At 33.4% G+C, this 16,621-nt stretch overlaps 1 protein-coding gene across 4 annotated transcripts; it reads right to left on the bottom strand.

Annotated features, from left to right (window-relative positions):
* Positions 1 to 1,223: 1,223 nt before the first annotated feature.
* RHF2A (RING-H2 group F2A) lies at positions 1,224 to 9,962 on the bottom strand. 4 transcript variants are annotated; one of them, XM_059573605.2, is made up of 9 exons: positions 9,752 to 9,962; positions 9,185 to 9,325; positions 9,044 to 9,090; positions 5,716 to 5,778; positions 5,516 to 5,624; positions 5,041 to 5,399; positions 4,776 to 4,883; positions 4,323 to 4,674; positions 1,224 to 1,556 (listed from the first exon to the last, which is right to left on the bottom strand). In XM_059573605.2, exons 1-8 carry the CDS (start codon positions 9,764 to 9,766, stop codon positions 4,362 to 4,364), a joined length of 1,155 nt encoding a protein of 384 aa, XP_059429588.1. In that variant the 5' UTR covers positions 9,767 to 9,962; the 3' UTR covers positions 1,224 to 1,556; positions 4,323 to 4,361. The 4 variants fall into 4 exon arrangements, with proteins under 4 accessions (XP_059429588.1, XP_059429589.1, XP_059429590.1 ...); XM_059573606.2 differs by having other exon boundaries at positions 4,776 to 4,880; positions 9,752 to 9,960; XM_059573607.2 differs by having other exon boundaries at positions 5,041 to 5,396; positions 9,752 to 9,959.
* Positions 9,963 to 16,621: the final 6,659 nt, after the last annotated feature.

Genomic DNA, 16,621 nt, shown 5'->3' with positions numbered 1-16,621 from the left:
GTTGATCAGGAGCCGAGGAGGTGTTCTACCAGGGTCACCCTGATGCAGATAAAGTTTGAGTTAAAGTTCAAACTCAATAGCTTTAGTTTGATACCTTAATAAATCATTACTTATCTCAAAAGCTTAAAACTAACAAAAAAAATGACTGATTTAATCATTTAATTAATAGTCCTCAAGAGGTAGCTCAATCGGTTGGGGCCACGCCTAATGAAGCGGAGGTCACTAGTTTAAATTTTCCTCTCCCCTTTTTATGCGGACATGTAAAAAAAAAATTATATATATATATAGAATCTTTTCTTGGGCTGCTATTCCTCTATTTCTTTCATCATTGTTAGAATATATATATATATATATATATATATATATATATATATATATATATATATTCTAACAATGATGAATAGCAGCCCAAGAAAAGATTGGCAAAACAATATTGTTGAAATTATGTGTGCAACATAATCACAAAATTGGTGTTAGTATGTATGTATGTATCCTTCCTCTGTTCAGATGGCATCGAAGTGTTCAGGAGATGGGGGGGCATTCACTCTGCTAAACTCAAGCTCCATGCCCCATGTAGAAAAGAATTATGCAAATGATCTTCAAGCATAAGAATGAATACCCATTAAAATGATCTTGCTCTACTCAGATTTGATCTCTTTTTTTCCAACATTCCTTTTTTTTTTAATAGGTTTTTTTTTCCAACATTCCTTACAGTTGAACTCTTGTATATTATATATGATTTAACATTAGTGCATTTAATCGTATATGTAAAGTCAATATTAGCACGAATTTTTAAAAAAAAAATTAATTAATATAAAATTATATACACCAACTTTAAATCCTGACCATGAAATTAAGAAAATTCTTATCCGTGCCAAGGAAGGTTGAAAGGTAGAGAAGTTTATAGTTATAGGAGATATAATTCCAAAGCATTTACATGTTTTTCTTTTTCAAATAATGGCACCCTCTTGTTATCTTTGCAAGCTTTCAATTGCATTGGAGAGATTAAACTCGTGGAAAAATTCAACCATGTCTTGGATGATCATTGCTGGAAGAAGTGAGGCAAATAAAACACAACATTTTTATCAGCACTGGCCTCATAAGATCGCTTGTGACCACCATTTCTCCATCCCCATTCAAAGGAAGTTTCATATGTCCGTGTTTAAAGCAACTCCATAAAGCCAAAGGTTTAAATGAATAAAGCATTGAATGGGAGATTAGAATCAAATACCAAATGATTGAAGATTTATTAAGGTATACGAGGAAGACTATACCATATCAAAATACTCATGTTCCAAGTGATCATTGATAAAGTCTATAAAAGCAGTGCAACTCTGTATAATATAAATTCATAAAGGTCTTTTTATATTAAATCAATTTACAGAACACATACTGATTTCTACTGCAGGAGCTATGTCCCTCTAGTTCCTTTATTCCAAATTAGATATCAGTTGCCTACGCCCTTTTCACATGTAACGGGACAATCAAATTGGCCTTGAGAGGATGGAATAGCATCATATCCACTGCATTTCATATCTGGAAAAGGCCAGTTCTACCTGGATATCAAAAAGCATATCATCTTTCATGAGTTTTGCAATTCTCCAGGGAAAATGGAAATATGAATTCTACATAAACAGTAACAATATAATAGGCAGTGAAAACCAGGATTCTAACAATGAATACGCGGATATCCATGCTCAGTCAATATACATCCATATTTTTCACAAATAATGCTTGAAAAATCATTTAAGATCTCCATTGGATGCATTTCTAACGTGAAACCAATAAAAAATGAGAAAAAAAAAAAAGAAAAAAAAGAAAAGAAAGATGCACGTATCTATTACAAAAGTAAGCACATTTTGATAAAAATAAGGCTATAACATCACACCTCATATTCAACAATTATATGGGGAGACCTCTACAGGCCACCTGTTTGTTTTGACATTATCCATTTACCAAGTTAGGGATGTTGCTGTTAGATTGATTAACTTTAGCCATTCTTTTTTTTTATTTTTTTGGATAAGCAACTTTAGCCATTCTTATAAATACAGCAAAAGAATATATGCTGTTCTTGACAAGGGTCAAGGAGTATTGCCATGAAATTTTGCAAAGGAGATCTAGGAATCGATCGAAAAGAGCACACTAGGGCAGGTTAAGGATGAGTTATATCAAGCCAACCAACCACAAATTGAACCTGACTAAACGCTGCCTTCGACCTGGAAATATACCTCCCATTTCTGTCTTAGTAGTAGCTGGAAGGGCAGGCTACTTAATGACCTAAACCTAATCCCAGATAAGGGTGACTGGAAACAACTTATCAATATCAGATTTTTAATGACAATGATGTTCTTATTTACAACCATATTATCTCTTATGCCAAAAGCTCAAAGAACTATAGCTCAGAGATACATTATTTCTTCTGGGCTAATTATAATATTTTAACACATTTTATACCCCCAACTCCCAATTTATGTCAAGTACCACTTGCTTCCTCTCTTGTTTCTTCTCTAACCTACAGTGGCACTTATTTAGTACTTAAGATCTTGGAGAAGCTCTTCGCTTTGTGCCACAGTTCTCTAGGCCGACAAACACACTGATATTTCCCATTCAACTCAGAGGCAACTTCTGGTATAGAAAACTTTTTAGGAGGATAACTAGAAGAGCATGCATTTGAACAAGCTTGCACATCTTTGGCTCGGCTACCATTCACTTCCTTTGAAGTACTGCATATGTATAATAAAAATTTCTATCTCAGACATCATCTCCTTATGTGTAGCATTTGTAGTCCAAAGGCAAGCTAAGAGCTAAGATAGATGCTTTGGCAATACCGGTGACGCAATAGATAAACTGTTTGGACAGTTGGAGCTTTAAGACCCTCGAGGCAACAAGACTTCAATGAAATGCTCCTTTTGTGCATCATTAGGTGCCTCACTAAACAAATGGATCAATTATTAAATGTTCTTAATAACATCAATTCTTGAAATCTCGTAATCCCATACTCATTAAAACAGATCATTCTTGTTCAAAGGATAATCTACCATCCTGAATAAAAGAAAAACAAATAAGACCCTATTACTTTCGAAACTAAGGATCCTAGGTCTCATAACCCTTAACCAAAACATAAGTTTTAAGTTAAACATTATTGTACTTCTCAAACTACATTTCCCATGTAGATGTAAATGACAAGGCCATGTTACAAATTGTAGGATTTTCTCTTTATTTGAACTAATTCTTGCAGTGTAGATAGCATTTTTTTTTATTGTGATAAACTTACAAAATGGAGTCTTTTATGCAAAATAAAGCTTATAGTGGTGGTAGTGGTGATGACGATGCTTAAAGTTCATTAGATAATAAAAATAATAGTGATTTTTCATATATATTTATCACTACTTTCGATATTGGCTCCTTGCTGCACTCGGTTCAAGTATTCTTTTTGTCTCTCACGCAGTCTAGGGTCCTAATGCCTCAAGGAGCTTTCACCTTTGACTACACTGACCAATAGGCATCTAAAGAATCAAGAAAGAGTAGTTGGCACCAAGCACAATACTCAAAGCTCCAAAACAATCTTTGTTTAGTGTTTTTCTCAACCAAATTCTAGAACTATCACCCACGTATTGAGAGAGAATATGTAAGATATAGCTGAACAATAATACTACAAACTATTCATAACACTGAATATTATCACAAATATGCCATTAAATTGAAAATGATAAAAGAGATATATAATAGGAATGGAAAACCAGCACAAAATAATCAAATAATACAGGACAGAATGAGAAACATCTTAGAGCTTGTTTGGTAAAGTTTTGAGAAGCGTTTTAGGTTTTGGGATTTCAAATAGTATTGTCGGTGAGTCCGCAAAAGAAAATTAGCTTAGCAAACTTAAAAGTGTTTTTGATTAGTAATAAACTGAAAAGTGTTTTCAAAAAATTAAAGGCCAAAAAACTCTGGACCCATTAGAGGCTAGGCAGATCTGGCAGCCACCATGAGGGTCGCCATGTGGGGTTGTCATGCAAAACTAGCGGGTTTGACACATCTAACACTAGTTCCTTTTAAAAAAAAAAAACACACACACACGCATTGGTTCCTAGTTTTTATTTTTAAAATTAGTTCAGACCAGTTACCACATGTGTGAGAAATGTTGTGTTTTGAAAAGTGTTTTCAAAAATAAAAACTGATTTTTTTTAATGTGGGGCTATATCTGACAAACGCATTTTGATAACTATTGTCTGAAAAGTGTTTTTTGGTGTTTGAAACCTTAAAAAGTGTTTTTGAAAATTTTGTAAATCTTCAGTGCAGAAAAGTTCAATATACCAACTAACCTTTATATAAGGAAATGCTTTAAGCAGCAGCAATAATGCTTATGTTGAACTGGAGCCAGCAGCACATGAAGCTTGCTTATTTGTGTCTCTCAAACAATTGTCACCACCAGTCTCTGATGCATGCTGGTTGTCTAACTCTGCAACTGAAGTATTATCTAAACTATTTGATACAGAAGCAGCACCTGTTCTACTATTGTCTCTGGTTTCCAGACGCTCCATCATGCGTGATACAGTTGCAATCCCTGCATTTACCTCTCTTTTAACTTCAGAACCAAGATCTGCCATAGAAGTGTTACGAGAGAATAATCTCTCCCTCCACCCTTTCGTGCTTTTTGAAATGGATTCTTTGTATCTGGAAAAGAAAGAAACACAGAAATACACCAGATCTTAAAATAGGAACTCAGCAAGCTCATTTACCCACATACAAATGAAATGGTCAATAAAAATTAATACCTTGTTGACACTGCATTTAACCGAGACTTTAACGATTCTGAAAAAGATTGGAGATCTGATGGTCCTGCCCTATCATGACTACTTGGTGATGGTTGACTAGGAGACCTGCTGGAGAGGAAATGATGTAAATATAATTCAAAGAACAAAAGAATCAAAGACAAAAAAAAAAAAAAAAAAAAAAAATTCCTTTTATGAAATATTAACTAATAAAAGTAATCTGAGAATGATGTTGAAGAATAGTAATGATGTAGCATTAAAAGAGTACCTATCTGATCCGCGTTGATTGGCAGCTAGACCACTTGAACCTGATGCTGAGGCAGAAATCTGGTCAGTTTCGAGAGGAGGTACTGAAGAAGAGAGTTGTGATGGTTCTTCTCCAACAGCAGATACAGTGGCTGCAGGAGCATTTTCACCTTCCCCCCTCTGAACTGGAGCAGAAGCAGCAGGAGGTGAATTAGGATGAGCTGAGAATACCAAGAACTGTGGACGACCTTGAGCTGATGACCTATTCCTATGGCCTTCCCTTCTTGCAATATGGCGTGCTCGTCCCATTGCAGCAGCAGCAGCTAAGTGCTGGATTATACGCTCCTCGAGTTCGGCATCATTTGCACCTACTGGTAACTGCTTTAGAACACAAAAAGCAATGTTTTACATATGACTCTATCCCAGAAACTTTAGTTTATATGTGACTTGTTGACAAGAGAAGAGAAGAAGCACAATTGCGTAGGCAGAGTACAAACATTATGTAACTCAAAATCCCCCAGAGTTGGATGATGAAATATAGTGGCATTTCTAGATGGATTGAACCTAAAACTTCTCTCTCTTTCTACTGCCTCAAGCAATTCCTGGCTGAAAGAAAAGTAAACAAAGAAACAAGTAAATACCTTCCATGTGACAAGTGGAAAGAAAAATCAAAAGAAATTCAAAGAGCAAGGAAAACCTGGTTGGATCCTTCAGGCTGATGGATTGCCAACACATGGGGCACTGGGAGCTTCTCTGGCACCTGCAAGATTAAAGCAAAATTTGAAAATCAAGTTGTTTCACTAAATATTTATACTACGCTTCAATATAACATCTGAGCCTTGACATGGAAATTTAATCAGACTCCACCAACAACCAAAATGTTCTAAATGGAAGTTAGGATTCCATGGACACTCTGAAACTAAAAGAGCTTTTATAAAAAGAAAAACATCTGTAGACATGTAAGAATCTTAACCATGACAACAATGCAAAAATGGAACCAGATATCAAGCAAGTACTCAAAAACATTAGTGCAGATTGTCCAAGAACCAAATATGCTTCACAAAAACAATTAGGTCTGCAATAGGAAGTTCATATTCTGTCGCTAGTCAACATGACTGAAAGAGAAGTTAGATGTCCCTAGAATGTCTAGAGTCAAATCATTTTGTATGCAACAAATTTCAGGAAATAGTAAAAATCTCAAGTATGGTGGCAAATATTGCAACACAATTGATTTAAGACAGCATGTTTGAAAACAATGTAAGTTCTTCAGCTTGGGTCTCCATGGATGTTATATTGCAAAACTAGATGGATCACTGCCTCATCTTCCCTCCTACGCATGACACACCAATTTACTTGGAAGAACTTCCTTATTGACATTGGGTTTAAGGCGGCAATTCAAACAAAGAAATTGACTTTAGGGACAGACATGCCAAATCTGCTTCAGATAAAAAGCGTTAATATGGCTTATAGAGCTACAGAAAAACAATTTGACCTCAACCTAAAGCATTTGCAAACTCTAGATAGACACGTTCTCCCCTCTTTTCTGGCACTAGCCCCAAAGAACCTCAAAAAATTCACAATTGAATTTAACTCCCAGTCATTTAATGCCCTAGGAAAAAGGGAAGTCCAATTGATATTTTTCCCGCAGCCTTCCAAATAAGCAGCTATTAACAAATCTTTATGATCAGATATATCATAAATGCAGGATAGACACACTAGAAGGGCCTCTCCCTACACCTAAATCATGCCATGAAATTAATCATCAGCCACTTTGAACTTTAGAAATGTGGAACTTAAAAGAAGATCCCATCAAATCCTTACATCCTTCCTCATAATAGCCTGTCCTTGTGTGTCTGTATCCTAGTTTCATTGTTTCACTGTACTTGCATATCCCTATCATAGCATACCGCAATCATGCTTCCTATGAAATTTTCTTGTCAGTGGAAGAAAAGGCAAATAATGGGAACAAGATTTCAAATATGCATACAAGTCTCAACCATAAAGTGATTAACGACAGCAACATCTGTTAAATAGACAACCACATATATGGCAAAATCAGTTAGTGACCACTGTTTGGACTCTCATATACCCAAACTTTTTGTGGAGACAAATTACTAGCAATTAATCAGCATAAGGTGTTAACGATAATTATTTATTCACCCAATCTACAAAGGCTACCCAAAAATCACACAATCACACAAGATACAAAAGATTCGAGTAAATAGAACAACACACACACAAAGCATGGAGAGAAGTAAAAACAAAATAGGGTAAAACGTTATACAAACTTTTATATATACATACATATGGTGGTATGCAAATATAGTACAAGGGAAAGAACTAGAGGATTCTATTTCTTTTCTTCTTTTTGGTTGGGGGGGGGGGGGGGGGGGGGGTGGTAAGTAGAACCTAAGGATGATAGAGAAAGAAAAACGCATGTAAATACCAGATCACACACTGGTAGTATTAGTCATTAGTGACACAAAAACTCATGTTTATGATTACAATTACAAGTCAGAAACTATCACCACCCTGTTTGACTCCCACAAAATGCTACGCCACTTGTCAAGTCCAAGATGACAAAGTTACAATTTATGAAGGTAAGTCCAAGATTCAGCAAGCTCGTCCATATCACTCCATGATGAACATGTTTCAACATTTAACATTATTTTAAAAAAAAAAAAATTGGCAATATATATTATTTATTTATTTTCTTTCAAGATAAACTATTCTCTACAATAGATCCATACTCTTCAAAAGCATCACACAACCCATTCTCACCAAAACAGGTGTAAAAGAGAGTTCAGATGAAGTAAACTTTGAAAATAAAACTAACATTAACTACTTAATCATTCTCACATATGACCAACAAAAGAAGTAAGCAACCAACTGATAAATTGGTTCACACAAGCAGTGACCTTGCTTGGAGCAATTCTGCCAACTTTAATTGTTCTCTTCCTAATATTCACACTGTTTGACGCAATTGCTTGCCCATGTCAAAGTATCAAACACCACATCATGCTCATCAGTTTTCCTAAAATCCATGTTCGACACAAGCCACTCCTCCAAAAAAGTCCCAGCTACCAAATGACAACCATAGTAAGAACCCATCGTAAAAATCCCACCTTATATGCAACCGAAAACACCATCTAACATTCTCCATATGTTGACAGATACAGTATCCTCTTCCAATGACCACTAGGAATTTCCATATGAGAAAGAGTTTGGAGGTCAATACTTAGCAAATTCAGCTTATCCACTTTTCCACCCAAATCCTCCAAGCCCACTGTGAATCACATCACTTGGTGACCAATACATTAAAATGCCAACTTATGCCATTAAAAACTCTAGCCATATCATGTTCCAACTTAAACTAATTCATGACCATTATAACAATTTAACCATTATACATTAACTTTTATGCATGTCCTGTGCATTTCATGTACTGTACCATATTCTGTCAGTTCTCCTAAGCATATCTTGTGAAAAATAAATTTCAAAGCTATAGCTAGGGGACAATAGGCAAGGACGGCACCTAGAACCTTACAAATGCACAGAGCTAATCTTATTCACATGACTTTATTAACATATGATGTGGCTGAGTCCAACTATCATTTTGGAATTATGAGTTGACATCCCCATCACAGCCCAAGACCATCCAACGCATGATTATTACTAAGAATCTCACAATAGTCTAAAGCAAATAAGTCGCTGCTCTTAAAATTGAACTCATACGCACTATAATTCTTCAAAAAAAAAAAAAATAATCATAGCTATAAGTAAGGAACCAGAGGCAAAGCCAGCACCTAACACCTTACAAATGTATAGCATGGCCCCCAAATATAATCTTCTTCCCATCACTTGACTCACATATGCAGAATCAAAGCTTAATGATTACTGTTAGTTATAACTTTGACACTCCCATCTCAGCCCAAGACCATCCAACCCTTGATTATTACAAATGATCATAAGAGAGGAGAAAACAAATAACTTGATGCTCTGGAAATTGAATTCATATGCACTACCATTCAAGAATACATTGCAGATGAAACTCGTGCTTGCAACTGGTCACCTGCGTAAAAGATAGAGATAGGATAGTTAAAACGATACATCAAATATCAACTCAGGAAAATAAAGATACATAATTTGCAATAGGTATACAATACCGTGGAAGGATCACTATCACAGAAGGCTTCAAGGCAAATGCTGCAAGCATCGTCACAGGCTTCCTGGATTCCACCCTCCACAAAAGCTGCGGCTGATGTCAAATGGGGCTCCGACTTCTTGGTCTCCTCCATCCCCTGATCCTAAAAAATCCCATCCCCAATATTAGCATTCGATAATTTACACACAGTCCCAAGCATCATTTAACAACGGAAGCAAAGACGTAAAACCCATTCACTAAATCGGATCAAATTCAAAAAAAAATCAAATCAAAAATTCAGCTCTTAAGATATCAATAAGAAATACAAAACATCCAAACACTTCAAAAATACCCAACAACCAGAAAATCAGAGAGTATAAACCATACAAAAACTAAAAGAAACCCACTGAGAACTAAAGGTTTCGACCTTCTACTATTTCTGAGAAAAACAGGCCGAAACAAAATGAGAACTCGGAACCTCAACAGTACAATTCAACTAATTCCCAAAATTTCCTTCTCAAAATTTCCCACCGACCAAACAGTACAATTAGAAAAAACAATAAAATCTAACACAAACATCAAAACGCACCGGAATTTCCTCCATTAAAATCGCGATTGACAGGCGTATGTAATCAGCGAATTGTTCTTGGTGAAGAAATAGTGGGGATTAAGCTCGGATTTGAAGAAACCCTAGATTACGCACCCAAAGAGAGCGAAGGGTGCGATGAGGCTTGCAGGCGAAGACTTGAGACTATGTAGAGAGAGAGGGAAGAGCTCGGTCTTCCACTCACTACGGTTCCACCACGTGGCACTCCCGAGGAATATCTTTCACCTTTGACAACCCTGTCAGTTTCCCCGCCCACTTATTCTATATTATTGCCTTTTGTCTTGTCTTTCTCAGTTTCATTTTCATAATATATTAATAATAATAATATAAATTGTATTTAGTATATTATTATACGATTTTCATATAATACAATTAAAATGACATTACAGTGAAATTAATTATTACTTTTTTTTTTTTAGTAGTTTTGAATACTCAGGTCTCATCTCACTCGGTTAATGTGGTATTGTTTATCAGCACTTGATTTTTTTTTTTTTAAATAAAGGTTGATTCAAGGATTAATGAGTACTATCATATCAATCCAATAGAATAAAAGTATGATAAGATGTGATTGTCATATAACTGATATACAATTGTCATATAATTGGGAGTCTGGGATGATGTGATTGTGTGGTACAAATCTACCACGACAAAAGGAGTCTTGTAGTAGCAACACTCTCAATAAGAGATATCTTATTTCGAACAATGCTAGGGACCATCTTTTTATCCTCTTTTTATCTTCCTAAAGTTGATGTGCCTTTTAAAATCATCATTAAATTTTAAATGAAGCATACTTGAATTTTGATGCAATGGTGATTTTAAAAGCCACGTCAGCTTTAAAAGAATAAAAAGATAGTTCATAGCATTACTCTATTATTTAAGCAGGACTTTAAGATTATATTACAATAGAATAAGCTATAGATAATAAGTTATCAATATTGATAATATTAGGATTAGAATTAAGATTTAAATATTAGAGATAATATATCATTAGAAGTAACTTATTCATGTTAGTCTTTTATTTCAATTATGCTAAGCAAATATTATTATAATTCAGCTTTTGATCGAGTTGATTTAGGAGGTTTTAGGGTTTCTTGAATTACTCTTACAAATTTATCATGTTACTTATTTAAGCAATTAAGTTCATAACATTGTAAAAATTAGACATCGATTTTTTTTTTTTTTTTACAAGTGTTTATTTATGAGAAATGTTTGGTGTTCTTCTAGTGTTCTCCTGGTGTCCTCTCAACTGTGATATGACTTTTAAAATCACCAATAGATTAAAAGTCAATAATTATAATCTCAAATTCAACGGTAATTTTAAAAGTCACATCATAGTTGGGAGGACACTAAGAGAACACTAAAAGAACACCTAGCATTTCCTTTTATCTAATGACTGATTTTCACGGTCACTTCATCAACTTGTATGACAGTCATTCAACTAAATAGCATTACTTTTTACAAATCTTTACTTATACAAAGATTGATTTCTATTGTTACATTATCTCAATTATACAAGAATCGTATAATAATCTACTAAGTATATATCATTACTCAATGAATAATATATATTTTTTTTTAAAAAGGAGTAGAAATAATAATTTTTTTTTTTTAAAAAAAAAAAATGGTTATAGCCTTGCAAACTATGATGAGGCACCCTCTACTCTAGTTTATGTAAAAAAGAAAAAAATAATAATTATTTATTTATAGATAAGAAAGAAGAAAGGGGGGAAATATTTATTCATTTGAAAAAGTCTCAACCATAATGTCCCTATATGATTTTTTTTTTTTTTTTTTTTTTTTTTTGAAAGATACTATATGATAAGTTAAAAAGCATCAGCTTTTCCTTTTAGGAACATTTTTAAATATCTTTTTAAGGGTCCAAACAAGTTGATCAGAAATGCTTGCATGACATGTAAAGTGCAATGCTGGTCTTGAATCTTGGTCACCCTTTTTGTCGCATTTGGTTGGGATATATAATGGAGGATATATAATGTATTATAATTTTTGGAAATTTTTTTTAAAAAAAATATTTTATTTAGTTGCATTTGAAAAAAGATATCCGAGATACCATATGGGTATCTAGTATCTTTGGAGACCCATGTCACTATTATATATAATGTATCATGTGTTTCTTACATGTTAAGAGATTCAAGTCATTATTATAGAGGAGTAGTATTTCCACAATGTTAAATTTGATTAGAATCTCCACTTCCATTATCAAGATAAATCATCATTATTTATATATTAGTCTTATGATCGGATAGAATGCCTATTCCCATCACCGACTATGAACTACAGTTTATATATAAGTCACAAGGTATTATGGCTTGATTTTTTTGTGTGATAATCTCATTAATACACCAAAAACACATTTATTGTAACTTAAGGACTACAAATACATAAATGTCACACACATTTATATAAAAATATGCACAATGTTCTAATTTATCTCCGAAAATAAACAACTTTATTATTAAACCGAAAATGCCACACAAATCAAATTGGGTTTTATAGCACTTTCTTTAACAATCTCTCACTTGCCCTCAATTTTCCTTGGTAGATAGGTGTGGTTTTTGAAGTGAAAGCCTCTTTGTTAAAACCATGTCTACACTTGCCACCATAGGCTCTTTGAGAACTCAAAATATGGTCAAGTTTAGCAATATAGGAAGTAGGCACATCATATATACTTTGAAACAATGAGTCGGAGCGTGTTTGAGATTGTGTTTGAAAAATAGAGTTTTTAAGTAAAAAAATATTTTTTGGCAAAAGCTTTATTTTTAAGATTTTGCCAAAAGTGCATTTTTGTCATTTTTAAGTTTTTTGGACAATTAAAAGCACTTTCAATTTTTTTTATCAATTGAGTTTTTTTTGTTATTCAAATGGACTTTTAAACCCCTTGTACGCACATCCAAACAAGTCCTTAATCTTCTAGATCCTCTACACTTAGTACTCTACCAACAAGCAAGGTGTTACCATTGTAACACACGTGCATTTATTTAAAAGAGATAGAACGATTGGGAGAAATTTTTAATTTTTAATTTTTTTTTTCATTTTATACACCACAATTATTGAAGTACCAGAGCATTATAATTTATAAATACACAATAACTCATGACACCACAAACTCACATTTAAAAAAAAAAAAAAAAAAAATTGCCAAAGCACTATATCGTCATGAAGTATATATAACACTATTTCATAAATGCTATAAATTCTATAACCTTAATATATTGAAACATACAAGTTAATTTACCAAAGAAAGAATATATTATTATGCCTTAATATTGCGACATTTGAAAATTTAATAGTGGCCCATCCAAAATTCAGTAATAATTTTCAATAATTGCGGTTGTGAGAGTGTGTATGGTGTAGCATTACTCGCATGAAAATATGGGTCGTAGTTTGTGTCACTACTAACTCAGTTGTTTATGTCCACAAACAAATAATGCTTTTGAATTTTTTTTATTTTTTATTTTTCGCATTATCATACTGTAGAATTTCGTGAGAATAGGAGGCCTTCGAAGGTAATAGAATTTGAGAAAATATGATGGGTTCATTTGATAAAACTTTTTACAATTTATTTTTTTAAGTGTTTTAACGTGATATAAAAGTAAATTTTTTTTTTTTAAATAATTTATATTTAGAGGTGTTTGTTAATACTTTTAATTCTTTACTAAATTACTAAACCACCAAAAGCTTCTTAAAAAGGGTAGTCAAGTATTACGGGTTTACAGTAAAACGGGGAAAGAGTCTTGTAGTTGCAACTAGCAAGACTTTGAATAAGAGATATATTATTTCAAAACGACTTTAAGATTAGAATATAATAAATAACTTAGGCTCCGTTTGGTTCAACGTAAAATATTTTTCGTTCAAAAATAATTTCCTATAAATCATTTTACGGTGTTTGGCATGTAGGAAAAATCACAAAATTTTGTTATATATATATATATAGTCCTTGCGGGACTCGGTTCGGATACCTGTAAGACTTGGTCAGGACATTTTCATTATTTAAAGTTTAATATATATATATATATATATATACATATATTATAGTTCTCACATTTTTTTTCACATCAATCAATTTTTGATCCAGTAATAGGCGAATGCCAAACGGACCCAGTCCAAGTCCACCAATTTACAGAAACATCAAATAATTGGACCACTCTTGTTACATCTTTTCATGATATTCCTGATGTGACGTCGTTTAGCTACACTTAAATAAAAGGTTCGATTATACTGTACATACACGAAATATCATTTGCCATGACCAACTTTATCATTCAATTTTTAATCTAACCGGATATATAATTGGTTTCCATTGTTATTTATAATTTTTATTTTTTAAATAAAAAACATTAACAAACAACTCATATACAAAATATTTCTAAAAACATAAAAATACTTTTCACTATTTTGTCATATCAAAACACATATTTTTTTTTCTTAAAAAAAAAAAAAAAAAACACAAAAAATATCTATCAAAACACACTAACAAGCAAAATGGAATGGGCCCTCAAGAAAGCTTACTATGCTGACCTGTTTTGCCACTACCATGTCCCAATGGAATGACAAACTACTGAATGGGCCCTCAAGAAGGCCCACAAAAGGGACCCAACCCATGAAACTAGGCCCATAGAGTGGATCCCAACCTGCGAAACCAGGCCGTCGGAGAGGGGCCCAACTTGCGACCCAACAAGTTCTCGCTGACCTACACAACCCAATGTAGTCTCGCCTTCAGTCTGGCCAAGCCCGTGGAATAAGGAGCAAGCATCATTCCCGCAAATCCTGCCATTCAAAAGATATCTCTCGAACATAAGGCAACGCAACGTAAGATCCTCCCTAAGAGCATTCCCAATGGAGGATCCATATTTTTATGTAAAATAGCTTATCAAAACTCACTTTTATCTAGTTTAACTAAGCCATTTTTAAATGTCTCTACATCCGATTAGCCATATTTCTATTTATTGTATTAAAATATTACTAAAAGTAATAAAAGTTTTGGGAAAAAAAAGAACATGCGAGAGGAAAAATGGAAAAAAAAATTGGAAAAAAGAGAACTTGCAGAGAAAAAGTAGGAAAAAGATTTGGAAAAAAGAGAAAACAGGTGAGAGAAACAATGAAAAATAAAATTGCTCCCTTAAAAAGTGTTGTTACATTTAGCTTTTCTTTTAGCTCTTCCAATCAAATATTTATTTTACTTTTTTTTTTTTACTAATCCAATGTATGAGTTTTTTTTTAAACATTTGAAGAGCTATTTTAAATAAAAGTAACATTTGACTCTTTTATTGGGAATGCTCTAATATGGCAACCCGACAATATATCTAGCCCCAAAAAGGGAAAAAAGAAGAACACCAGAGATCAGGGAAAGGCATGCCACCCTTGGAAGGAAACTGAGAGGCTATCCCCTTCTCCCAATCACGTCCCTCACAGTACAATGAGTCCCTTCCCTCTAACCCTACCTCCAGCTATAAAACCCCACGAATTAGGAGAAAGAAGATGGGTGCTATCACTTCATTGTTTATGCTTTTTTGCTAGTTATGTATTATTTTTGCCATTATACTTGATTTGTTATTCAACTTAGACATCGGAAGTGGAGTGGTCGTCACCCCCCATAACGTAGCGGCCCTTCACAACTGATCTATTTGTCTTCCTTGTAGTGCCTAAAATCGAAGGCTACTAGGAATGAAAACTAGTCTAATACAAAACTCGTCATCGGTTAGCATTCCTAGTTTTCACATTAAAATTTAGAACTTTTTCTTTTTAAGAATCAACTTACCAATTTAAGTTTTTTTCTTTCTATGTATCTAAGAAATTAAGACCTTATCAATTGGGATTCTCATCCGGTAAATTCTATTTACAAGTTCAATCATTTTTATTTTCTTCTAATAATGCAATCATTTAATTTAGTAATCAATAAAAGTCAACAATTATTGGGTTTTTTTTTTTTTTTTCTTTATTTCTTTTCGATAAATCAAGAGGAGGGAAAGCAAAGGTCCATTTCTGTTTCTCCAAAAATAGCTTTCTCCCAATTCCCAAGTAATCATACGAAACAAAATAATGCACGCAAAGAATCCACCATTCATTAATAAAAAAATGCAAAGGGCACCGGAGGGGGGCCCATTCTCGGTCTATTTAAGCTACGAAAAGTCAAATATACCCCCCCATTTAACCATACATAAATTTTATAACTATAGGTTGTCTTAGTCTTTTCGTTTTACCCAGATTGGACTAACTTGAAACTGAAAGGCATGCCACCGACATTAGACATATTCGTATTTTGAGACTGTCAGAACCAAACCCACGGGCCCACGGCCCACGGGTTCACAGAAAGAACAGCGAGAACATGTTTTGAATTGCATTAAAATTATTAAAAAGTAATAATTTTAATATCAAATAAAAAATAAATTTATTTAATAAGAAACAGAAAAATATATATATATATATATATATATATTTCTTCTAAAAGTTCTTTCTAACACAATTTTTCTTAATCAATTTCATGTCTTATTGGCTAATATGTTGGTTGACGTGACTTATTTTAAATAATTTATATTTTTTTTAAGTAACTAACATAAGAAAACACATCAAATTAGCCGGTGTGACATGAGTGTGAAGAATAGCATTATTCTCTTAAGAATAACATCATCTGCAAAATGGATTGGAGTCAATTTATAATTAAAGATTTAGGATCTCCCACTTCTTCTTCCTTTCAGATCAGAAGTGGTAAAGATCCTCCCCTGTAGCCTTTTCCTTATTTGCTTAAAAAAAAAAAAAAAAAAATTTACTAATTGAATGATGTACATGATGTCTTATAGTGAATATGTTGCCACTTTATTTAACATTTTTAATTGA

The sequence above is a fragment of the Corylus avellana genome, chromosome 8 (assembly GCF_965113065.1).
Source record: "Corylus avellana chromosome 8, dhCorAvel1.hap1.2, whole genome shotgun sequence".
Classification (NCBI taxonomy): Eukaryota; Viridiplantae; Streptophyta; class Magnoliopsida; order Fagales; family Betulaceae; genus Corylus; species Corylus avellana.
Note: the sequence above shows the minus strand (reverse complement) of the source record. Positions and strands in the feature narration are given on the sequence as shown.